Here is a 27,219-nt window from a genome sequence, read left to right as displayed (position 1 = left end):
ACCTTTGATCTTCAAGTCAAAGTGAAACTTCTCCGTTAGTCCACCATTTTGGCTGATTCAATGTCTATAATGATCGCCCTACGATGGTGATCATTCTCCCTACAATAATAGGCCTTGTCACGACATATTCCGGTGATTGACAACCAAGAACAGTCAAAAGTCATTAATGACTTTTAGTTGATTCATGCCACTAGGCCTCTCCAACCGACTTAGGGTGAGTATAAATAGCCTCCTTCACTCGTTCTGAAGTCAACCTACCAACCCATACCCCTTAAATCAAAGAAAATTGAAATCCGCCATTAAAGCTTCAAAACATTAGATTTTTTAAAATTTATGTTTAAAGTTGCGAAGCTCGGATCTGTGAATCTAAAATGCTTCAATAAGGATTAATGAGTGTTCTCCAATCCTTAGTAAATTTTTAATCAACTTCTAATTCATATATACAAATTATATTTCAAATTTTATATTTCAAATTGCATAAGTTTGTAGGCTTGTTGTTCATGTCGTTTTAAGGTTGAATATTGATCTTAGGATCATTTAGAAATTATATGGATGGGATAGAATCGATCAATCGATTTAATTAACAAAAACCCAAATTTGAATTTTCAAAATAAAAAAAACGGGTTTGTTGTTCTTGGGTTAATTTAATTCTGTTGAATCACATCCCATAAAGTTTACCCACATGATTGTAACATGTTGAGAACTCATTTGGATCATGTTTGATTCATCCCGATCATGTTTGATCAAAATTAAAATTTTAAATAAAATAAAATTTTTGATGTTCTTGAATTGGTCAAAACGAACAGAAAATATTCTTGTTTTGGTACCAATCAAGTATATGTGATATATAGTAGCTATTGGATAACTCATTTCACTTCAACACAACTTTTAAATCAAAATCCAATTTTTGATCATAAACTGTTTTGAACAAATTGATCATCATCTGGGTCGACTGATACCTTGGGTGATGATCAATATATTCTTATGAGCTTTGTGAAGCTACCCAAGCTCTTGGATCAAAGAATCAGAGTTAAAAAAATGAATTTAAAAATTGAACATTTGTGCTCTTCAGGACTAAGGTCTGTGAGCTTAGGACCGAGACTAGTGCCAATGTTCTTGAGTTAGGACCGAGTCTTAGGACCGGTGTTCTTGAGCTAAGATTAAGAGATCCGACCGAGGATTATCACCTAGGATTGAGAGGTCTGACCTAGGATCGAGACTCTTAAGACCCACGACCAAAATATAGATATGGGACCGAGACTCCCAAACCTATGACCGAGAGGTCCAAGTTCAGGATCGAGACTCCCGAACCCCATGATCGAACAATCCAACTTCGGGACCGAGACTCCTAAACCTTGCGATCGATGATCTTAGCCTAGAGCTAGTCTTGGACCGAGAGGTTTATACACCTCGACCGAGAAACCTAGTCCCAGGCTAGTCCAAGACCAATAAGTTTTTACACCTAGGCTGGTAATTTCAGCTAAGAACCGAGAGTCCTTGGAACTCCAACCAAGGGACACCGGTCCTCCGACCGATGATCCCTAGCCTCGACCTAGACCAAGTCTCTCTAGTCCACGACCGATAAAAATGAACCCGACCCTTAGGACTTCAGTCTTAAGACCTGTTTGGTTTCACTTTTTAAAATCCAAAATTATTTTTGTAATTTTGAAACCCCAATCCATTCTCCAATAATCCCAAGAGATTGAAAAGTGATTTCAAAATATTTTCGGGATATTTCTCAAACTAATATTTTAACCAAGGCTTCGTTTGACGTTTATGTCTAAACCCTAACACCCTTAAAAATGACTGATATTTTCAAGTATAATCCTCTCTAACAATCATCCGTAACATGTACCAACATTTTAATATTGTTGTTTCAATATTTTCAATAATGCTAAAACCTATAAGCACGACTAGGACTAGAAAAAGAATTGGTTAAAAACTCAAAATTTTATACAACCGTTTTCAAAAGTCAAGTTTATAAAGCAGAGACCGTTCTATAACGGGTACGAAGGACATAACGCGAAAGCTCTTTCCCGAGTATAACCAAACTTCGAACCAAACGAAACAATGCTGGTATAAAATACGTTTGTACACGTACACCATTTTTTTTATTGATTTTTTTAAAATCAATTGGCGGCTCTGTTTTCAAATAAATAATTTGTTCTTAAATTATTTATGTTTAATTAATTTAAACCCGGATTTCATTAAAAATCAAATCGTCATTTTGATTTACCAAAATATTCAAATTATTAAAATTTGAATAAAATTAATTATTTTTATATAATTGATTTTAAAAGTTATAATGTGTTATCAAAATATTTTAAATAAATATTTTATTTTAAAACGATGTTTGACACACATAATGTTGAAATCGTTGAACCTCAAGCCACTCCGAGCCCGTATTTCCATGTGTCGATGACACATGCTAAACTACGGGATCTCCGGGTTACAATATTATTTTTTACTATTATTTTTTCTTAATATATACTATAATATATAAATATTTAAAAATAGATATTATTGATTTTAAATTATTTATACAAACTTAAATATATTTATGTATTTAAAAAATTGAATAATATATAGAATAAAAATTTGGTGTCATAAATAAAAAATTTGACAACATTGGATAAGACATTTAATAGAAATATAGGATTTGAGAGATACATTCCATTTTTCAAGTTAACTTACAATTTTATCACTTTTATACACCATTCATTACATTAAATTAAATTAAATTTATGCTCTTTATAATTAACCTTTAAAAAACAATATTTAGTTAATAATACAAAATAAAAACTTATGGTTTATAAAAAATATGATGACATTATATTAAAATAAATGAATTGAATGATTCTAATAAAATATTTTTGTATTATCCTAACTAATAATTAATCTAAATGGAAACTCACAGTTACATTGTACTCAAAATAAACAATAACAAATATATTTTTTTTAAACCTTACCATTTGGAACTCTTTATTTTAACTCATACATTAACTTATTTATAAATAAATAAAAGTTTCACTAATTTAATTACTGAATTCACGGTTTTGGCTCAATTTTTTAAAAATATGTAGTCAAAATCTTAAATCACTTAAATTTGACATTTAAATTACTGATGCATTTTTTTATTTTTTTTATTTATGAATTAGATATAAAAAAGTATATAGAATTTTAATATTATTTTAATAATAAAAAATTTAAAATTGTAAAATCTTTTAAAAAATGTCCAAAATTCCAATAAAGAATCTCAATTTCACAATTAAACTAATTATTAATAACAATACATTTTAGAAGATGAAAGTTGAATTTGAAAGTCTTCAGTACAATATAAGAAGCAAACTTTCTTGGACTGATGCATACCTGAAAAAAAAATCAGTAAAAATGCTTCATAACTTCTTAATATTTTTAATTTAATTCAATATTTGTTATCTAATTCATAAAAAAAAAATACAAAAACTTATATTTATTCTTTATTTTATTCATAATTTTTTCTTTGTTTAAGCCCAACCCCAAATCACATTTTTTGATCATTCCCTGATAAAGGAGCATATGTACAATATGTACAATGATATTATTGAAATTTTAATGAAATGTAAATGATTTAGATGAAGCTTGGATGATTTGAGCTAATTAAATAAGTTTAATGAACAAATTGATCTAATCTAACAATATAGTAGTTCAATGTCCATTTGAGTTTGTTCTTTTGTCTGAAAAAAACAGCAGTCGGCTGTTGGACTGCAAAAACAAAGCAGCTTGAACAGGATAACCGGCTAAGGAAGATTCAAGATAGAGAAATTACGATGCTAGCGGTAGCGGGTACCATAATGCTGAAGTCTGCGACTATCCCAGCCTTATCTTCATCGTCTGCTGCTTCCACTCTTCTCCAGCAAATCGCTTCAAATCATTCAAAAGGTAATCTTAATCTACATATACATGAAACTAGCTCTTTCAATGGTGACAATTGATTATGAATTGAAAATGTTGTTCATTTCATGAACTAGAAGAGTCACTTTCTACTTATTCTGTGACTTCTGTAGGAATTGCTAAGGTTGTACTGAAAAGGGGAAAGACGCAGCTTTTTAAAGATGGGTGTCCCATGGTTTACAGTGGTGCAGTTGATAGAATACTTGGAAGACCACCACCCAGAACAGGGGATATGGTGTTAGTGGCAGATGGAATGGAGAAACCAATTGGATGGGGTTTTTATAACTCTGTTTCTATGTTCTGTGTGCGGCTTATGCAGTTGGAAGAAGAAGCAGCTGGGTATTTATGAAAGTAAATTCATTTCTAAACAAGAATAGAAAACTATAAATTATACTTTTTACACATTGGGATGATTTTCTATTGGTTTGAATGATAACAGAGATCCTGATTGTGCGTTGAATGTGGAGAAACTCTTAGAAACAAGGCTTGGTAGAGCGATTCAGTTGCGTAAGAATCTGGGACTCCCATCTGCATCTACAAATGCGTATCGTTTGGTCAATAGTGAAGGAGATAGGTACATAACATTTCCTTGTTTTTCGTTGGCTCTCATCTGAAATTGTTTATCAACTCCCTTCAAAAGAAGATAGAGTGTGATATGTTCTTTATTTTTATTTTATTTTTCTCATTTTAGTATATGAATTTGTAATACATTAAGGTTCCCTTTACTGAGTTTTGGGTTCTCTTTTTTTTGGGTTGAAGATTATTGAAAAATTGAAAGGCTCTAATATCAACTAGTTGCTTATCAAACTCCAGTTGGGTAGCTCGGTATCTTGCTTGTGCAGTTATATGAGCAAATTTCTGGAGTGATTAGAGGATTATTTATAAAGTGTGACTCAAAGAAGTGGGGTATCACCTAATGATAGTTTTATTATGGTTCATCTTGACACACACTTAATTAATAGGTTTAGTTTCCTCCAAATATACATTTTCTGGCTCAGCTTCAGAGCAAATTGAATGATTGTAAGTTAATATTTGGATCATATTGTAATTTTTGTTGCTTCATCTGGTATACAATTTTTTTTATAATGATCCAAATCATAGTATAATTTTTTGCTTCATTTGGCATAGAGTTTTTTTTATCATGATGAGACTATTTTCAATCATGATCACATTAAAATATATCATTTGATTATTGGAAAACATAAAAAATACAGTTTTTTCATATCAGGATCCAACATGAAAAAAGTTGGTAACAGAACAGCCCTGTATATGCAGATATTGATATCGATATGGCTACAATAGAACAGATTATTAATAATTGGTTGGCGTAAAGTGAGATAATAGAGACTTGTTTACCAAAATTGTAGCTTATTAATAAATTCTATCACGTCTTTATCTTAACTTCACCACTTTTACTTAGTTTTGGCAGTAATTCTGGATCTGCTATAGATTGTCAGGCCTAATTGTTGATATATTTGGAGATTTAGCTGTGGTTGCATCATCTGCAGCTTGGGTGGAGAAATACAAGCCAGAGATAAAAAATTGCATTAATAGACTGGAAGGCATTAATTACATAAGCTGGAGACCATCTGCTGAGATCTTAAAGGAAGAAGGTCTAGATCTTTCAGACTCGAGGGAAATGCATCCTCCTATTCCTTCAGGAATGGTAAAGGTTGTATTCCACTTGGCACCTTTTTTTATGAAAATGTTATCTTTTTAATTATTGTTTCTCTATAAATATGATACTTGTGCAGTATATGTTCCATCTATTTAATAATGTTGGTAAATGTTAATGGTTCTTAGAAAGATAAGTTTGGAGAAAGGAAAGGTAACTCAAGTGTTTTCATTCCCTCTGAATCTACGAATCTTTGGTTCTTGATGTGGCAAAAAGCCCAAACATGACTGAATCATAACACCTACTATTGAATCTCCAAGTTCAAGAGGATTTGAGTTCGCAAGGGAACCTGTATCCCTCTTGATGCAAGAACAACAACAAACAATAGCGGAAATGAAAGAAAGCAATAAAAGAACACAAACACATGATTTATAGTGGTTCGGCCAAAACATACATACATCCATTTTCAAAACACAAGAGACTCTTAATGTTACTATCAAGATTGTTATAGGAGACAATGATTCTCTCACAATTAAAGCTCACACACAATTCACAAGGATGCGATGCTCTAAAGACAATGACTTAGCTTTCTAAGGTGTCTAGTTGGACCTTTAAATAACCCTAACTTGGTCAACACCAATATTTTATTTAATATACTATTTTCTTGTACCGAGATTGTGTACCATGAACATACCATAATTGCAATATTGTAAATCCATTCTCAACAGATTTGAGATTCCGATAGCAGTTAGGCTAGAGAAGTTTAAGTTTTTTTGAGGTTTTATTTTTATGATTTCACTTTCTTGTGACTTGTGATGATTAATTATTAATGACAAATTATGTCATAACTTTTTACTATAGGTTCTCTGTGGCTTGAAAAATGAGGATTGCTTCGATAGCATACTAGAATATAAAAATATATTTTGTTAATAGAGAAAGTTATTATCATGATAACCTTATCAAAAAATTTCAACAGTTCTCACTCTTGAAGAATTAGTTCACCTTCATATTCACAGGTTATGGAGAACCAAATTTCATATTCTATCTCACTGGAGGGACAGAAGACTGGATTTTATGCTGATCAACGAGAGAACCGTCAATTCATATCCACAGTTTCAGACGGCCAAAGAGTCCTTGATATGTACTGCTACACTGGTGGCTTTGCTCTAAATGCAGTAGTTGGTGGAGCTACAGATGTCATAGGTAACAAATCATTACGCATTTCTTAGATTTTTCTAGCTTCTTTTGTTGCCAAAAAATGGTGCCAAGTAACAAAACTCTCATTCATGCAAATGTTGCAATTATCTGATGATGTTTACAAGATATTTTTAGCCTAATTTTTGTAACTTAATTTGAGTTGAATCTAAACAAATTGAGTGAATTTTAACAACCATTATCAAATAAACATAATTCAAATAAGCACTTAGTTAATTAGACTAAGTGATGAGCACTCACTTTTTCCTTCATTTTGCAGGTGTTGATTCCTCATCACCTGCTTTAGAGCTTGCCAATCAAAATATTGTCCTTAACAACTTGGATCCAAATAGAGTATCATTTAGGAGAAACGACGCAGCTGATTTTCTTAAGGATGCGGCTTCTAGAAATGAACTATGGGACATTGTTATCATGGATCCACCAAAGCTTGCTCCTCGAAGAAAAGTAATCCATTGATAATTTAACTATACAATTGAATAATTGACCTGCCTCTTTGAGTCTTGCTTTGTGAAACTTGCTGCTCCTTTTAATAGCATAAATTGAGCATATCTGAAAACACTAGTATTTTATCACGATCACATTCGTAAATCTCGCCAAAACTAATACTGAAACTGTTTTTGTTTTTTTGGTACAAGAAACATTTTGGATCATGATTAGACTTTTTTTTTTATTGATGATCCATTCTGTAGTGATCCAAATAATATTGTATTTTTTTAGCTTCATTTGGTGATTTTTTTTTTCTCGATCATTATCAAATTATTTTTTAGAAATTTTCAAATCACAATCAACATGAAAGATAGTTAAGGTAATGAAACAACCCATTATGTCCAATCTCGTGCAGGTGCTACAAAATGCTTCTGGCATGTATAGGAGCTTGAACTCATTGGCTATGCGAGTCGTAAAGAAAGGCGGTCTTCTTATGACCTGTTCTTGTTCTGGAGCCATGACTCAAAGTGGAACCTTCCTAACCACTCTACAGGTAACTAGTTTATTCTCATGTTCCTCTTTTCTGGTTTCCTAAAACGACAGACAGATAGCAGCATTTATGTAGTAATTAACCCCACTTGTCTTGTTTACTTGTGTATGTTTTGTTTGATCAGGCTGCTGCAACAATGGCGGGGAGGAAAATCACAGTTGTACGTCAAACAGGAGCAGCTTGCGACCATCCTATTGATCCGTCCTATCCTGAGGGGGCTTACCTTTCCAATGTTCTGCTTAGAGTGTTATGATCAGTGAAATTTTGACTGTCTTTTCTGTTGTGAAACCTGCTCTGTGGCGGTAACCGATGTGTCAAAGTTTAGAGTAGATGAGTTCATTTAGAAATACCCTTTTTGTCAGGTTTAGAGACGAGGTTTTTCTGTAACTTATGTGTTGTGACATAGATTCAAAAGACTATTTATAATAAATTGATCCAAATCCAAAACTCAAATATTCTTAAATGGGACCATTGACAAGGTTTTCCTAGATGTTCTCCAGTCATAATACTCACTTAAGTCTCATATTATGTGAATGATTACTCAATGTGGATAACCATTTAAACGGATTTCTAGTTCAGTTTAGATTCATATAACCCTATAAAAGGCACCCGCAATAGATTCTCTTTAAATTAAAGGCAGTATCTGATTAGGCTTGGTGTAGATTCTCTTTAATGTAAGATTTAGTAATTTAGATAAAGTAATTTTTTCATTAAATTTTTTATCAAAATTAATTTAGAAAAAACAATCTTTAATTTTTTTTCTCATTAAATGAGGATTCTCACTTCATTGAACAGTTCGGTTTAGTCAGTTCAAACTTTCACCCCATCTAATCCTTATACCAACCTATCTTAATCCAAAACTTCATTTATAGTTTCACAACTAGATCCAAATCAAGAACGAAAAGAAAGTGTTCCAAAATCAAGCCAATGTACCAGTAATAAGTAAGCATTCATTCTTTTACTCCACCTATTAAGGCAGTTGGCAAATGATATCCCTCCCTTTAATGGGGGATTTATAGCAATCCCATAACTGTTGGGTACAAATAAATGAAGGAATATACAGGTACCTTCCACATACTTTTACATAGGTTTTTCCTTTACACAGATTTTACCAGACCATTATATTTTTTTTTCTTTTTCTAAAAAAGGGAATTGAAAATCGTCCACACGCCAAATTAGAACAAGAACATAGTACTATTAGATATTCTTGTTCTTTAAGCTAGACTTCAATCTTTCAGAACCTTCTGCCAAAACAGATCCCACCAATTGCCTTAACGAGAATTGAAGTCGCAACATTTGGCTAGCGTAGTAAATATAAACTCGAGCAATGTTTTCACTTATCATGGGGAGGAGTATCCAATTCTTTCAATCTCTTGGCTTGAGGCTCTCCTAATTGCAAGGAAACATACATCTCTTCTTCGTCAGTTCCATTTCGCAAGGCTGCAAGTGTATTGGACTTTCCGTGGCTACTATTTTGTCGGACTGAAGATGTACTAGCAAAACTTGGAATGAACTGATGCTCAATATTGGCGGTTGCTTCTAAACCTGCGTCAGTTTGAAAACTAGCACCATGCACAAGTTCTGAGTTTTGCCCCTTTTGACATTCAATTTCAATAGGAACTTGCTCGAGGTTCAGTTCAATGGGCTCGAGGGTTTCTCTTGTTCTATCTCTAAGTTGCATTCGAACAGGTGGAGATGACTCTCCGACGGTTGAATCCATACCTATCGCGGATGCATTAATTTGTTCCTGCAGTGCAGCTGCAGAAGGAAAAAAATGGGATGATAGTAAGACACAGCTAGCAGATTTAACATTTGTTGTTTCGGGCTCTCAATGGCCTCAAATGGAGAATCTTGAAGGTGTGATTGAATGGGATCTTAGTATTTCATTTGTCAAACGAAAAATGAAATTCTGGCTGGATTATGATCCCAATTTTTTAGTCACAGGTACATTCTCGTTTGCTAAATCAAAGTGTTTTTAATGAGAATTGAACTTGAGACATCAAGGTTGTGAGACTAAGAAATTGAACTTAGACATCAGGATGGTAAGCCTCTTAGTCCAAGCCTTTAGTCATTTGAGCAGACTGAGCTACATGGGGTGGATAAGTTTAGGCATTGTTTGATGAAGGGTTATTTGAATTTAATCCAAATAACCCTTTATCCCATTATCATGAATCAAGTCATTAAATAAAATACCCTTACTTTATTTTTCTAACATTTTGAAATATTAAATACAAAGTAAATTTTAGTTATCTAACCCAAATAATCCATTTTTTCATCGAATACCACATTTTTCTTAAAAAAACGGATTATTTGAAAGTGGAAAAACTACATCCAAAACAAACTTAGTTGAATTATTAGGCTGGATGAGCAACGAAATACCAAAATAGGCTAATAATGGATCAAATCAATATTGATATTGTTCTAGAAGGTAAAATCAGCTGGAGACGAACCTTGGAACCCTTCATTACTTGTAACAAGATCAAGCTCGAGGAGATCAAGAAGGCGTCCTAGATCAACTCCACTAGTCCAATTCTCTGGAGGCTGGCCAACTTTTAATTTTAAACGACCCCTATTAGCTGTCCCACCCCAAATGATTCCAACAGGTCGTGGTTTCTCTCCATTCTGATTCGTGAGGATAATGAGGCTTCCACTATCACCTTCTAGGTCAAAGGTCTGTTGATTCTCACCAACTACCAGAAAATCAGTGAAGAAACAGATCCCTTTCTCATCGTTATACTCTAAGGCGTAAGCCATTATAGTTCCTGTAGTCAAGCCTGAGCTTCTTCCAACCTTCACCACTTGTCTCCCAATAAGACTACTGATTGGAGACTGCAAATCTATGACATGCACTTTACCAATCTCACCTATGCCTTTGACCATTGTGGTAACATTTGAAATGTTAAAATCTTCAGAAAAGGGAATAAACGCCCCGTCAGCTCGAACAAAAGTTTCTGTAGAACAAATCACCCTTCAGTATATTTGTGTGTATGTGTTTAAAATAAGGTAAATATTGAATCTAATGGTAAAACTAAATCAACCAATCCAGACTCATAGTAAAGAATTTCATATATAACTTTTACAAGGTAGTAGCCAACTTCAATCTAGAATGAAACCATTTATTAAGAACAAAAATAAAAGATAATATGATAATGTTATAAAGGATTAATTTGTCATCCTGGATATCTGACACCAAATGAGAAATACCGAGACAATTGATTGTAGTCCAGATTTTTCATACTAAGAGATAAGGACAAAAGAAATAAAAGAAGAGACAATAAGGCGAGATGATGAAGTATGTAAAGAAATCTACTCTTATGTGTTGATTCAGAGTAGAGTGTGAAAGGATTGTTCGAACAACTTCACCAATTGGACGATGTGCAAAAATTCCTGATATAATGTTAGTCATGACACATATAGTAAGCTAGCTGATTAGTCTATATTTGAACAGAACATGCTGAGCATCTCATTAAAATTCTGTAAATCTTTTTCATTATTACTACAATGATTTTCTTTTTCGCAAAAGAAAAAAAAAGGACACTAAGGCATTGAATTTTTGTAAGATAATCATGTTTGGTGAAGAAATGGATTAGCCTTATATTTTTTTTTTCTGTTTCATTGTTTGGAAGGTTTTTAAATAAAGAAGGGTATTTTGGTAATTTGATTTAACTTGGATTTAATTCAAATAATCGTCTATCAAACAAGGACTCAGAAATCTATGTTTGCCACTCTTTAACATCCTAATGCTTCCCAAAGAAAATGAGGGAAAGAAAGCCATTGGTGTTCCTTTGTACAAAATAATACTAAGATAAGTAAAATACCTGGATTTGTTCCAGCAAAGATGTCATACCAAAGGTCATCTCTTATGAATGATGTTGCTCTCTCAACAGCACCCAAGTAAACCCCTGGTCCGAGGCTTGGAGGCAAAGGATGGAACATTTTCTGGCTCGGGTAGTCCAGATCAACAGCCACATGCCGATTTGTGAGAAAACCGACCTGCTGGATTCCTGACCGACTCTTTACAATTGCACCCAATGTTCCATATGTCTCTTGACTGGCAACCTACATAATCAAGGACCAATATTTTGCTAAAAAAAAATGTGACAAGTACCAATATGTGGCATAAATGTATAATATACATTTTGTAAGGCCAGTGTTAAGGTACATTTGCAAGTATAGCAAATGAAATAGATGAAATTGGTCCCATTTCTCTCTCTCAAAAGAAAAAGAAATTGGCTCCATTTGGAAACACATAATATTTGTTTTTGTATGTAGAGGAGAAACAACCAATAAATTTCTCTGATTAGGTTTAGTTTCTACACATAATCTCACCCCGTACGTTTCTTGATCCAAGACTTTGGTATGCAGATGTTTTCAAATGGAGCCATTGTGTTAAGAATATGCAAGACTCGAGTATGATTAAGATAAACATCTCTTATTTTTTGCTTAGAAAATGCGGGTAATTAGAAATTGAAAGTGTATTACTAAGGAGAGGGGAAAGGGAGTAACTCATAGTCACATCAATCAAGTACCAAATTATAAGCTATAGAGGGAAAAATATTGAAGAACAAAAGAAAAAGATGACAACACTAACAAAAAAGTAAAAGACGACTTACTACTTTTGCACCCCAAGCATTTTAGTGATAAGAAATTCATTATATCTACAGATGACAAATCTGTTATATTAAGTAAACCGCATGTGGAGTAAAATAAACATGTACCCATAACTACATAAGATACAGAAACCACAAACCTGGGAGCCAGAGCCAATATATGGATCACTTCCACGCAACCCATCAACAAGCTCATTATATATTTCTTCCTTTGGAGTAGCTGCTGGTGCACCAAAGTAGGAAAACTCCACTACATCAACATCACACCATACACCACCAGGTCCCTGTTCACGAGAATGTGAGAAGTTATTTCGCTTTCTAACAAGAAAGGGAGTTAAAAAGTGCTAAGGAAAAGTTCAATAGACGTCTCTATATGTTGCAAATCATATGGAAACTTCATCACCTTTTCTAAATCCACTAACCCTGAATTACATAATTTTATAAAGGTGTTCCTGATCAATATACTTGGAAGAAATGAGGATGGTGCCCATTTGGAAACACTTTCTGAAGTTGCGAGTATCTCATCTGAATGTTGATTTAGATGAGATAATGTTCTGGAAGATAGCTAAAATAGACATATATACATAAACGTGTTGATGTTTCTCGTCCAAACTCAGTTGCATCTCTAGAAAGTGTTGCAAATGGGCCCAATGTTTCTAGTTTTACAACATAAGAGATTGTTTTGCTTCATATTGATGTATGCTTGCTTTTAACCGATACAAATAGACTTCACTTAAGTAAGAACAAGGGATTTATTTTTTATTTTTATGGTGTACATGGATCAGATATCATTTCATTCAACACAATAAAGATCCAACCTCCAGAGCAGCTGGTAGACACTGCACGTGGTTTAACCACTGTTTGTGAACCTTCCGGGCAACAAAGACTAGAATAGCTGGAATATCCGTCAACAAACCTCGACGAATCCGAAAACCAACAGCAGTTCCTAAACTGAAACGTCGCAAAATCTTGCTGTGGAACGCCCTAATGGTCATCAGTTCAAGTAATGTAGTTGCTTGTTGCCCAGAAGGTAATCTTCCTAGGGTTTCAGGTAAAACTCCCTTCTGAAGATTACCAAAATAGTTTGCCCTATCTTCAGCAGCATCTGTAAATCGATTACAAGTTGGCCAAGAGAAATAGGCTGCATTGCTCTCTGAGTGTTGCCCACTTGATGTAAAAGTTTGTGGTGCTGGACTACTAGAAGGCAGGTTATTGGGATGATTTTGGTAGGCCTTTTCTAAATCTAAAGCTGATTCTTCAGACGGTGTAGTACCCGAGTGAAGAAATCTTAAGCCCAATCCACTTCTCTCCATTGTTTCTTCCTGTATAAATGGATTAATAAGCCAGAAAGTGAAGAAATAATGTTTGATTGCAAATGGATTGACCAAACAAATGAAGTATTAATTAAAAGTGAAAAACAAACTACAGGGAAATCATCCTAAAATTGATTAGAATTTAGAACAAACAAAACCCATAAATGCAACAACAGTCATTGTTTAATTTCCCTAATAAATACAAGATGAAGATGAAGATGAACTGAGCGGAAAACAAGGAGTGAAGGGCATGCATTACTGTAGACGATTTGAAGATCAATCATGAAATTAAAGCTAAAGATTCAGTGAAAACAAGAAAGTGGGCAATGAGAGATGTATATAAAAGTGAAATTTCTTGTGTGAAATCAAAGTTCAGATGTGGGTGAGGAAGAGAAACAGCGATTAGCGAGAAAATAGTCGAGAAAAAGCAAAAACCTATTCGTTAGGAGTTGGAGGAGCGGCGGAATTGAGATTCAAACAAAATCCTCTTGAAGATTATCATACCCTAACGCCAAAATCCTTGAGACAGGGCCACAACCATCTCCCAAAATGGATAGAAAATGTCACTTCAAATGAGAGACTCGTTCGTTTAGCACAAAGACTCAAACTTTGATGGTCAGTCAATGCTTGAGAGAGAAAGAAAGAATTCAGTAATTTACTAATCAAGTTTATATGTTTATAAAAGACAACATTAAAATAATTTAACAAATGTAAAAAAATTTGGTAATCAACAAATTTGTGATTTAAATTTGCAAAATGTTAGTAGAGACTAAGATAACAACTTTTATAAAACCTTGTATAATTTTAATAATAAAAAACTTTAATAAGAAGATGTCTGTAATCTAAATTATTTTTGTAATTAAATAAATAAATGCAACTTGATAATATATTATGAGTATTAGGATTTTTTTACAATATATTTTTCTTGATATCTAAATCTAGTCCTCTCTATATCACTAAGCTTATAAAAAAATAGTTATATAATTAGATTAAGATAATTGATTTAAATATTATTAATTCAAGCTATAAAAATAAAATAGTAACAATTTTAATAATAACATTAAAAAATATTAGTTAATATTGTTTAATATTTTAATGGATAATAATTAATTAATAATTAAAATATTACTATTTTATACTACTAATTATAAGTATCATTTTTATAATAATAATAAAACTATGTTATATTTTAAATAAATATATTAAGTATATATGAAATTACTACACTAAAACTGGAAGAGAAAATGAAAAAAAAAAATAGTTGTGTTGGACTTGGACAACCCTTTTTAATTTATCAAATTTGGGTTTCTAAATATTTAAAATAAATAAGTTTAAATGAAGTTATATATTGTATTTAAAATTAGTAGTTTTATAACTTTTATAATATATATATATATAATAATAATAATAATTAATAAAAGTATTCGGATTGCGGGTCGAGAGCTCGGGTTAATTTAATATATATGTTAGAGTAAATTGATATTTTGGTCGGATTATGGGTTGACCCACCCATAAACTTAAAACAATTAAAATTAAAATTAAAAATTATATATGTATGTTTTGAATTTGCCACATAACAAAAACAAGTATACCAATTTAACCAACTATGTAAAATAAGATTTTATATTTTAAATTAAACACCAAATTTTATGAATATGAGACATTTTTAATATATATATATATATATATATATATATATATATAATGCTTAATTTTAAAGTGTATTTTAAATTTATTTATATAATTTATTATATATATATTATAATTATATGTATATATAATATAATTATAAATATATATAATTATATATATATAATATTATATATAATGGTTAGTCATATCTATATAATATATTAAATTATAAAAATAAATTCACAATTTTAAGTGGTGTAATAGTTAAGTGTTCATTATTAATAATAAAGATTGAGGTTCGAATCTAATCGTATGCAAATTTGTAATTAATTTGAAAGATTAAATAAAGAATATGTTGGTTGACGGAAGTGAGTGGTTTCATTTAAATTTTGAAGTGTGGATATAAAACTCACTATTATAATTATAATTTTTAACTTTTTTTTTCAAACTCAAAGTCTTTCCATTTTAACTTAATATTTTTTATTTTTAAAATTAGTTTACCATATTTATACAAAAAAAAAATATATTAATTCTAATTTTTTAAATTTTTTTCCTCTATTCACAAATTATGTTTTTTTTATTATGCTCAAATCGCATTATATATAATAATGTTTAATCTAAATTTTAGAGGTTTACTAATGCTTCATTCACAATCGACAATGGTCCATTCTCTCTCTTTCTTAATATAATAACTATTTTATCTTGAATTAATAATTCATTTTTTTCTCATAATTAACTTTTTATTGTTTTTTATTTTCTCTATCCTACAATATTTTTTATTGTTTTTTATTTTTTATTATTTTTTCCTCTATTTGATTGTACCTTAACCCTTACAGATGCATTATAATTCGCTAAAAAAATAACAAATTTTTTCTCTTTTCTCTCTCACCTCAACTTTTATCCTTTTTCCTTCCTTCATTATATTTTCCAAATTCCCTCTCATCTAATAATAATATATATATATATATATAATAATAATACTTAATATAAAATTGATATCTCCCATGCTTCATCCACAATCATCCCTTCTTAGTATAATATTATGTATCCTCAAACTATTAGTCTTTATGCTTTTCTAATCCTAAATTTTCTTTTACTCATTTTTGTCATGTCAATATTTTCTTTTTATTAGAATAAACGAAAACAAACACACAAACAACAATGCAAGTAAAATAAGATGAATACTCACCCTAAGGTCCTGAGTTTGAGTTTGTCATACGACAAATTCTTCGTCTGATTAAATGGTTAAGTATGTTTGTAGGATACATACTTAATTTATTGTCTCATTTTGTCTGTTGTCCCATTTAAAGTAAGGTAAGGTAATTACTGGCACTCTAAACAAATATACCATTATATATGTATGTAATCTAAATATTTAATGTATACTTTATCTAAAGAACAAAGGAAATCTAGCAATTTCAATCATAATAATACAATATTTAAAATTAGACATCAAAACTGAAATGTAATACAAAAAAAAATTATCACTTTTAATTAGAAACTAGCAAAATTGGATTTGTCAAATCCATTGATAGGGAGAACCTTAATACATATTTTTTTCCTGTAAAAGTAGCTAGATTAAAAAAAAAAACAATGTATATCATTGTGTTTCTTTAAAAGTAAATAAAACACTTCCAAAATATAATCCAAATATTAAAAATGATGGAAGTTGATTAGTTTGACTCTTAAATATTCATTCATAAGAAATATGCGGATGTCTTAAGTGACGCGATGTTGTCACTTTTCTTTTACCTATTTCTATTTCTCTTTCAGTACTTAGTTGCGAGTTTTCAGTTCCTTGGTTATTGCTGATATTTCCTTCTAGTATTGGTTGGGTCGCCGTCACGACTAGTCATAATATTCTCGTGGCGTGTTCTCTTCCCTCTATTACTTTCTCCTTCGTTATTTTCCCCTTCTTGGAGGTTGTCATTCTCCTCTGCGGGTTCATCTTTTGGAATTATTATGTTGGACTCCGGAATAATTTGAGCATAGTATAAATATTCGTCGTCATCACTATCATCCTCTTTATCTCTCTCGCATCGTATCTTCCCATAAGTAGTACGATTTTCCATAGGGACAACCATGTTTACATCAAAATTCTCCCTTTCATCGAGACATCCTACATAAGATGAATGAACCATTACAAAATAATAAATTATGCAGTTTAAAACCTTTTCCATTAATAATTTCATGTTTTTTTATGTAACATTAATCATCATAACTACAATAAACTCCAAAGTCACGTTAATTTTAGAAATAGTTATACCTTGTATAGTATAATTTAAACAATAAAATATATAAAATAAACAATTATGATCCCATGAATAAATAAAATAAAGTAAAATGTGAATCACAATATAAATAAAATAGAGAATTCTATAAAAGAATTTGCTAAATTTGCAAGAATAGGCTGATAGCTTATAAACATACCGAAGTGTAAATAAAAAGATATGTACTGTATTGTATTAATTAAGACTAAAAAAAGAATCTAAATAATTTTGAATCTCATCCATACCCTATCCAAATAATCTAAAATAAAATAATTTATCAAGTAACATATAAATAGCAGTTAATTGACAATATTTAAGAACTACATCTCCAAAAATAATATCAAATGCCTATATATATTGCCTGATTATTTTTTCCATCTTACTACACATATTAACAATTAATTTATACATTGAAAATTTAAAATAGTGGTCTCCTTACATGTTGATACTCGTTGCCGACAACAGTTGGATCAGAGTCTTATCCTAAAAACATGAACATATAAAACAATAATAAAAATCAAAATTTTGAACCATAATATTTAATATTTTCTTAATTCATTGATTAAACATTAATTAAAAAAAATAAATAACAATGGTATACCTTTTATCCTTTGATTTAGTCTTGAATGAATATCCCATGTCCTAGATTGAGCACTAAAACCATGATGTCCTAGATTGAGCACTAAAACCATGATACATATTATAGTATCCATGTGAAACCTCATGTCTCAAATATATATTGATATTTGAGAATCTAGCTAACACCACACGCATAGATTGTGTTTTAGACTTCTTCACTAATAATAATAAGTACTCTTAGAGAGAAATATGAAGCAACACTTAGAGGAATACAATCAAAGATGTGGGCGGTTGTGCTTAGCAAGAACGAAGCACCTATTTATACACAAAATTAGGGTTTTCTTTATCGACCCAGGCGCATGAGCCTAATTTGGTCCAACCTCAGGCGCATGGGCCATTTCGGCCCAACATTTGGGTGCCTGGTTCCCTTAAGTGTTTTACAATTACATTTTGTTAAATCATATATTAAGTGTTTTACGTACATAAACTCAATTAATTCAAATCAGAAGAAATTGCTTATCAATACTCTAAAAAATGTAGTAGCAATAAGAGATACATGTTTAAAATGTGAAAACTATGATTTATGCGTACATTTAAATTGAGTCTATTAATTAATAAAGTTATTCTCTAAATTCTTTAAATACAAAACAAGAATATAGGAATAAAGTATGAAATTCCTTAATACATTCCTTAGATGAACACCTTCACTCATATCAAAATAATTTAAGATATCTATCTAAAGATTTTAAGACTAAATTTCCAAAAATTATTTATAATTATATCTTTAATAATTTATGATATCTGGGTTTATAAAATTTTCAAGCAGAACCTATAAGCAATGTTAAATTCTTACTTAAATACGCAAAATTATTAATTATGTTATGCATATAAAATTAGTATTTTGTAGTAAAAAAGATTCATATAATTTTTTTTTTATTTTTACTTTTTTCACGGTCACATATTTAATGTTTGACCTTAATTTTTTTTTATTAGTGAGTTATTAGTTGTAAGATTTATAATATTATGTTTAAAATTTGATTATAAACTATAATAGAACCTTGATAAATGAATACTTTTGGGATAAAAAAATATTAATTTGGCGAGATTATTTTTTTTTATAATTAATGAATATAATATTTTTTTATCGATTAATGAATAATAATTCATTTAAATAATATTTTTAGATTATTTTTTTTAATTATATCATTTTGTATATATTAAGTTTAAATGTAGCAAATTTTAATTGCATTCATAAACTGCATAGTACTATGTATTGAGACTATAGTATTGGAGGAAAGAAACAAGATCATATGCATTTTGGGGAGGAAAGAAACAATCAATTTTGGAGGCATTTTTCAAAAAATATGACTTATTAATTTGTTTAAAAATTTGTCAATGGATTTAATGTATTCATGATATACTATGGGAAATGATATAGGGAATGAATTAGAGGAGCGTATTAGAGAACGAATCCACATAACATACCACGGAGGAAAGAAAAAAAAATTACATCTTCTCTCTCTAGCAAACCCTCATCTCATTTTCCGCTTATTATCAAACAAAACCCTCCTTCTTCTTCTTCTTCCATTTTCTTCACCCTCGGCGTGCCGTTTAACTTCTTCTCCTTCCGTTCTTTATATTCATCTTCATCCTTGTCGTTTAGCTTCTTACTGTTCTTTTGTTCGTTTGAAGAGATCACTACTTCTGGAGATCTGCGTTTTGTTTAGATTCGTTTTCGTCACTGTCCGTTTAGCTTCTTCTTCTAATGGTATATCTTCTCTACCATCCTACTTTTCTTTGTTTTTTCTTTGTTTATTTCATTTTTCTTCTGTTTGTTTCAAGAGATTCACGTTTTTCTGTTGTTTTGTGATTGTTATGTGTAGGAACCAACAATCGGGGACATAAATATGTATATCTTTTTGTTGTTTATTTAGCTAGACCTTTAATATTCTTTTGTTTTCAAGAACCTGTGTAAAATTGTTAATATTTTGTTAGCTTGTGTTGTCCTCTATTTTGTTCTATGTCGTCCCGTGTCTTAAACTATGATATCTCGTATCTTAAACTATATTGTCCTGTATTTTTATATATTGTTGTCATGTGCTGTAAATATTTAAGTTGCTCGAAATGTTAATATCCTGTTGTCATTTATACAATTGTAATATTTTGTTCCGTGTTTTAAACTATATTTTCATGCGTTTTCATGCATTTTATCCAATATGTTTTCATGCGTTTTATTCAATATGTTGTCTTGTATTACTGTAATATGTTGTTCATATGTTGTCATGTATTCTTTGTGCTGATTTCTATTTTTTGTATTCTTATGTAGCCATATGGATGAACCATCATCACCATGTACCGAAGACAAAATTCCCAAGGTTGGGATGGCGTTTGTTTCTGAAAATGACATTCGGGAATTTTATAGATTGTATGCCCAATCAATGAGTTTTGGAGTGAGAAAGTTGGGAACGAAGAATGAACCTTTGATCTTGACAAGGACTCGCGGATGATGAATGTTTTCTAGGCTGATGCAAGATGCAGGGCTTCCTGCGATTACTTTTATGATGTAATGACCTTCGACACAATGTACCTGACGAACCACTATGACATGCCTTTTGCTCTGTTTGTTGGTGTTAACCATCATGGATAATCCATTTTACTAGGATGCGGTTTATTATCTAGTGAGGATATGGCGTCATTCACTTGGCTTTTTAAGGCATGGTTGACATGTATGCATGGACGTACTTCAAAAACAATAATCATTGATCAATGTCGATCGATGGCTGCTGCCATTAAAACGGTTTTTCCAAACACCCAACATCGTTATTGTCTTTGGCATACAATGAAGAAGCTCCCTACTGAATTTGGTGCTCACGCTGAATATAAAAGCATTAAGAAGGCGTTGAATAACATTGTCTATAACTCGATAACAATTAAAGAGTGTGAAGAGAATTGGAAGAAAATGATACATGAGTTTCATTTGGAAAACAATGATTGGTTAAACTCTCTACACATCGAAAGACATAAGTGGATTCCAGTGTACGTGAAATTCCATTTCTGGGCAGGCATGTCAACATCCCAGAGAAGTGAAAGCATCAATGCGTTTTTCGATGATTATGCATGGGCTCATGAAATGAATATTTGCGTCAAACACACCACAAATCCAGGAGCACCTCGAAGCCGAGTGTTTTTCTCAACCACTCATAGTGTGAGTACTACACATGAAACATCAAGTCTTTATATAATAGTTTTTTTCTCGTCTAACACAAAAGTTCTTCAATAGGGTGCAACAAACTTGTCACAAAAGGACTATAATACTGTATAATTAAAGGAAATGACGGAGTTTGAATTAATGCTTGGAGACCTTGAAAGGGCTGAACTTGTAAGTCTATTGTCTTGTGTTTAATACGTTATTGTACTGTGTCTTGTACTGTGTTGTCCAATGTCTTACACAGTGTTGTCCTTTGTCTTACACTAAACTATGTTGTCCTATGTTGTTAACTCTGTTATTATACTACGTGTTGTCACTATACTATGTTAACTCTATTGTGCTGTGATATTTGGATGCAGATTTTTCTACCCATAGGTTATGATTCTCATTTTTATTTAATCGTTTACAATACGAAGTCAAAGACAATGAATATCATTGACAATAGGCCACTCCTGAAGGGTATAGATATATGTTCAAAGTACGTAGTATTAAAGACTATTGGATGCAAGTTTTTGAACTTTATTGCAGATATAAAGTTGAGCATTTTTTACGAACTCTTTAAATGCATTGCGAGTCTATTGAAAATGACCTGGCAAGACGTATGGAACTATAAGGATTGTGGAGTATTCTGTATGGTGAACATGGAGACATACAAGGGAGATCCGAAGTGGACTTGTGGCATAACCTGAGCAGATGCGAGCAAGAATATTCATTGTCTACGAATACAATACCTATCGAGGATTCTACAATCCGATTCTAACATTTATCGGATGAACTGAAAATACAAGACCAGAATATTGTACGAAACCAAATCATCCGTTAATGTAATAGTTTTATGTTAGTAGAATTAAAACATTTACTTGTTGTGAAGCAGTAACTTGTACTTAACGCTTTAATGTGAAGCAACAAGTTGTACCTAACATTTACTTATTGTAGAAATATAACATTTATGTACTTTGGACAACATAATAATAAACACAGGACAACATAGTACAAAATACATGACAACATGGTTTAAGAGTACACTGGACATCACCGTTATAAATACAGGACAACATAGTATTGGACACAGGCCGACATAATTTTCGACACTAACACTAGAATCTAGTTTCTTCTTTGCTTTCTAAATGTAAAGTAATGATTTATTAAATTTTATTCATAAAGTAATGAATATAACATTTATGTAATCGCTTTATTTTTTAATTAAATTGAAGTTAAAAAACAATTAAAACGAGAAATATATTATCCAAAACAAAGTTATCTTTGGGAAACATATTATTAAGCAAAGTTATCTTCTAATGTTATCCCCACATGAGTTATCTTTGGGAAACATATTATCAGATACATGTAATTGACTCGACAACAAAGATGTAATTGATAGTTGAGTCGAGACTAGATGAGTGATGAAGTGTTGATTCCATTGCTCTTGCGTTGATATTGGAGAAGGATTACTTGTTGCGGTAGTATCCTAAAACAAAATGACAACGGAGTCTTAAAACATAGTGTAATTTACATGACAACATGGTGTAATACATATGACAACGTAGTGTAATACATGGGACAACATGGTGTAATACATGTGACAACATGGTGTAATACACGGGACAACATGGTATTGGACATATGACGACATAATTTTTGACACTAACCTTATTTCTAGGACCTGGTTTCTTCATTGTTTTCTCAATGACAGTCTGTTTCCGTTTTATGGGTGGTCGCCCTCGAGCTCTTACCTTGATGGGCGAGTGGATAACTTTTTTGGTTGGTTTGAAATCCGTCGTACAATAACCAGATTCTATTTACAACCACAAAAAATGGTTAATATTTCATTTTTTTTGGAAAAAAATAGGACAACAGATTAAGCATATAGCCCGCAAACACACTTAACCATTTAACTATGAGCAAAATTTGTTGTCTGACGGGCTCAAACCCAGGATTTTAGGGTTAATATCCACCTAAATGGGACAACGGATTAAGTATATAACCCGTAAACACACTTAACCATTTAACTAGGCGTAGAACTTGCCGCTTGACGGGCTCGAACCAAAGAACTTAGGGTTAATATCCACCTCTTATTACCGTGAGGTTAAAAAAGGGAATGAAAATGAGACAACGGATTAAATATGTAGTCCGCAAACACACTTAACCATGTAACAATGTGTCAAACTTATCGTCTGACGGACTCAAACTCAGGAACATAGGGTTAATATCCACCTCTTAATGCGCTAGGCTAAAAAAAGAGATAATGTTTGAGCAATACTTAGGAAGACTCTACCAACCAACGGATGTCAAGCGTTTTTGAACGGTTGTATTACTCAATACTAACCATTTTTTTATTTAATATAATAAGAAAAATTGTTGATATTGACATTTTTTACTAGTGTTAACATGTTTAATACAATTTAAAATATTTTAACATATTTTAAAACTTATTAGCAAATTACCCTAAACTTTTATTACATGTGAAAAACAAATTATTTAAATAAATTAACAAGTTAAAAGTATAATATCTAAAATAAATAAATAAATATTTTTAATTATAATGACATTAATAGTATTACTAAGTTTATTTTCTTTTTAAATTTATTATAATTTAAAGTGGTTAATATTATTTTATAAATTATGAATGTACAAATATTATTTAAAATAAATTATAATTTTTTTTATAGTAATAAATTACAAGTATAAAATGTAAATTTTAAAATATTTTTATCTTTTAAAAAAAATATACATGTGCATTCTAAAGGATTTTCAAATTTATTCTTATCACAAATGACTCGAGTGGATTAAAAAAAATTGAGATTCTTGTGATGATAATAAGTATTCAATTAGGAAGTTTTGACAATAAAAAAAATTATTCGTTAATTATTTTAATTTTATTTTACAAAATAGTGAATTAAGTTTGAAAGAATATATAAAAATTAATCGATTTAGAAAAATAAATTACATCCAAACGTATACTAAGTAATGTTTCAAAATCTTTAAAATATAAATATAATTATTTTTTCAAATTTTTTTAAACCTGACATAATTTTTAGCCATCTAAGCCACAATTATAAATATAATAAAAACATAATTATAAAACAGTAAATTATATAAATTAGACTGAAATTTTAATTTTAGTAAAATTAATTTTAATAAATATAATCTTAATTGTTTTTCTAAGAAAGTTAATACAAAAAATATAATATCTTAATATTAATTAATAATATATTAATATATTATTAGAGATATAAATTTTAAAAAAACATTTTATTTATTTATATTTTTAAAGAAAATAATTATAATTTATTTAAAATTACAATAAATATTTTATTTATTTTCATATGAAAAATGTAATAAGTGTCACAAACACCGCCGTTAGAAGAGATCTACTACACGTTCTGAATTTGCGAAAGTCTTCTTACAATTCACATATTCTACCAAAAATAAAACCCTAATTAAGCTTTTCCTATCTCCTTGCCGCAAAATAAGTGATAGTTCAAGCCATGGAAGAAAGCAGGGAAATTGCGGCTGATCAGACTCCTTCTCCTCCTACGGAAACAATGGCATCAGTCTCAATAACCGAACCCACATCTTCAAATCCATCCGATTCTTCTTCTGGGTATGTTCTCTGCCAATAAATGCTTCATTTTTTCTTTTATCGTTTGGAGCTTAAATGGGTTTAGAGTTTTTATGTGATAGGATGAGTGTAGAGGAGAAATTCAGGATTGTGAGGAGTGTTGGGGAGGAATGTATTCAAGAGGATGAGCTGATGAATCTTCTTTCCAAGAAGCCTGAACCCATTTGCTATGATGGGTTTGAGCCTTCGGGTCGTATGCATATTGCCCAGGTCCTTTTTTTTATTTGTTCAATTACTCTCTTGTCAGAAATGGAACTTAAAGATTCGTTTTTTATTGTTTGAATGATGAATATAGGGTGTAATGAAGATAATCAGTGTGAATAAGTTGACATCTGCTGGATGCAAAGTGAAGATATGGATTGCAGATTGGTTTGCACAGTTGAATAACAAAATGGGAGGTGATTTGAAGAAAATTAGGACGATTGGGGAGTACATGATTGAAATATGGAAAGCTGTTGGCTTAGATATGCAAGGAGATAAAGTTGAGTTTTTGTGGTCTTCGGATGAAATTAACGGGAGGGCACATGAGTACTGGCCTCTCGTGATGGATATTGCTAGGAGGAACAAGCTTCCTAGGATATTGAGGTATCGAGTGTAAAATCGGATTTGCTTCTATGTTATTACTAGTCCAATACTTGAAAAACTAAAACGGGCTTCTATTCCCAGGTGTGTTCAAATTATGGGTCGCAGCGAGCAGGACGAGTTGACAGCAGCTCAGATATTTTATCCTTGCATGCAGTGTGCTGATATATTCTTCCTCAAGGTGCCTGCCATCGTTTTCTTATCAGAATGGATTCTCATTTTCTTCTTATCACTCAATTATATTACACTTTGCTAGAATTTCTGGAAGTATTATCTGTTGATTGACTCTGGAAATTTAACTAATTTAGATTCTTGATCTGGCTTATTCTAGCATGTTGATTTAACTAATTTAGATCCTGAATCTCAACAGGCTGATATCTGTCAGTTGGGTATGGATCAGCGGAAAGTGAATGTTCTTGCAAGAGAGTACTGTGATGACATCAAGAGGAAGAACAAGCCCATTATACTCTCCCATCGTCCGTTCCTTGTTTGATCACTCCCTACTTGCTCGTATTTTTTCTGGTTTTGATTTGTGATGTTCAATTGTGTATGGATTCTGCAGACATGCTTCCGGGTTTGCAGCAAGGGCAGGAAAAGATGTCAAAAAGTGATCCATCATCTTCAATCTTCATGGAAGATGAGGAGGTATTGCAATATTAGGTTATATCTTTGCTCAAGTGATAATAGGAAAATGGTTGATGGAATATGAAGAATAACCTTTGAATAATTTGTTGCAGGCTGAAGTAAACTTAAAGATTAAGAAGGCATACTGTCCTCCTACTGAAGTTGCAGGAAATCCCTGTTTGGAATACCTCAAGTACATAGTTTTCCCCTGGTTTCATGAGTTCAAGGTTGAACGTAGTGCCAATAACGGTGGTGAAAAGTGAGCCATTTCTCTATCGAGTGAGTAGTATATACATGTTTCATGAGTTTTTCTTTTAAATCGAGATTTTTTTTTTCTGGCAGGATCTACAAGAGCTTTGAAGAATTAGTAGCAGAGTATGAAAGTGGGAGTTTGCATCCAGCTGATTTGAAACCTGCATTATCAAAAGCAATTAATACTATACTGCAGGTAAATTAATCGTTCTTCATTATCAAGCTTTGGTTTGGTTTTGGTTTTGGTTTTGTTAATTGAGACTTCATTTCGTTTTGTTAGCCTGTCCGAAATCACTTCAAGAATGATCCCCATGCAAAGGAGCTATTGAAAAGAGTCAAGGTATTATAATGTTTCAAACCCGAAACTGTTTCATCCTCTTATGGAATTAAAAGATCATTTGTTCAACAAATTACATTAAATTGTTATATGCAGGGCTACAAAGTATCAAGATGAGACCAGAAGAAGAGAAAGAGCAAATTGAATTTTTACTATTGTTTGACTATTTATTATTATTGTACAATCAACTAGGGACATGTTTTTTGTTTCGATATTCTACCTTAAATTTTTGATGTTTTGAATTGTAGAACTTCGTTGCTCTTGCTTATCACTTTACGCTACAATTTGATGTTTTGAATTGTGGAACTTCGTTGCTCTTGCTTAGCACTTTACGCACTTCACGGTAAAGATGAAACAATTGAGACAAAGTTTCTCAATATTATCGAGGTCAATGTTGACTAATACCATTAATCATGAACCATTTTTTCTTGGTTATTTTGCAATTTGCTTT

The 27,219-nt window shown here is 31.3% G+C and overlaps 3 protein-coding genes across 3 annotated transcripts; 2 read left to right on the top strand and 1 right to left on the bottom strand.

Moving 5' to 3' along the window:
- The first annotated feature begins 3,741 nt into the window (after positions 1-3,741).
- On the top strand, positions 3,742-8,227 carry LOC124934183 (ribosomal RNA large subunit methyltransferase I). The gene is made up of 8 exons (XM_047474675.1): positions 3,742-3,921; positions 4,047-4,272; positions 4,373-4,507; positions 5,383-5,605; positions 6,565-6,751; positions 7,023-7,207; positions 7,605-7,742; positions 7,864-8,227. The coding sequence occupies exons 1-8, from the start codon at positions 3,810-3,812 to the stop codon at positions 7,990-7,992; spliced, it is 1,335 nt and encodes a 444-aa protein (XP_047330631.1). The 5' UTR covers positions 3,742-3,809; the 3' UTR covers positions 7,993-8,227.
- A 421-nt stretch (positions 8,228-8,648) lies between these two features.
- On the bottom strand, positions 8,649-14,290 carry LOC124935678 (protein NARROW LEAF 1-like). The gene is made up of 6 exons (XM_047476095.1): positions 14,098-14,290; positions 13,168-13,671; positions 12,490-12,633; positions 11,558-11,798; positions 10,190-10,690; positions 8,649-9,497 (listed from the first exon to the last, which is right to left on the bottom strand). The coding sequence occupies exons 2-6, from the start codon at positions 13,660-13,662 to the stop codon at positions 9,073-9,075; spliced, it is 1,806 nt and encodes a 601-aa protein (XP_047332051.1). The 5' UTR covers positions 13,663-13,671; positions 14,098-14,290; the 3' UTR covers positions 8,649-9,072.
- Positions 14,291-24,758: 10,468 nt separating this feature from the next.
- Positions 24,759-26,998, top strand: LOC124935803 (tyrosine--tRNA ligase 1, cytoplasmic-like). Its single transcript, XM_047476230.1, has 10 exons — positions 24,759-24,955; positions 25,036-25,183; positions 25,269-25,558; positions 25,640-25,736; positions 25,926-26,031; positions 26,118-26,200; positions 26,293-26,438; positions 26,522-26,627; positions 26,712-26,771; positions 26,865-26,998. The coding sequence occupies exons 1-10, from the start codon at positions 24,840-24,842 to the stop codon at positions 26,883-26,885; spliced, it is 1,173 nt and encodes a 390-aa protein (XP_047332186.1). The 5' UTR covers positions 24,759-24,839; the 3' UTR covers positions 26,886-26,998.
- Positions 26,999-27,219: the final 221 nt, after the last annotated feature.

This window comes from Impatiens glandulifera, chromosome 4 (genome assembly GCF_907164915.1).
Source record: "Impatiens glandulifera chromosome 4, dImpGla2.1, whole genome shotgun sequence".
Classification (NCBI taxonomy): Eukaryota; Viridiplantae; Streptophyta; class Magnoliopsida; order Ericales; family Balsaminaceae; genus Impatiens; species Impatiens glandulifera.
This window is presented reverse-complemented; position numbering and strand designations above follow the sequence as displayed.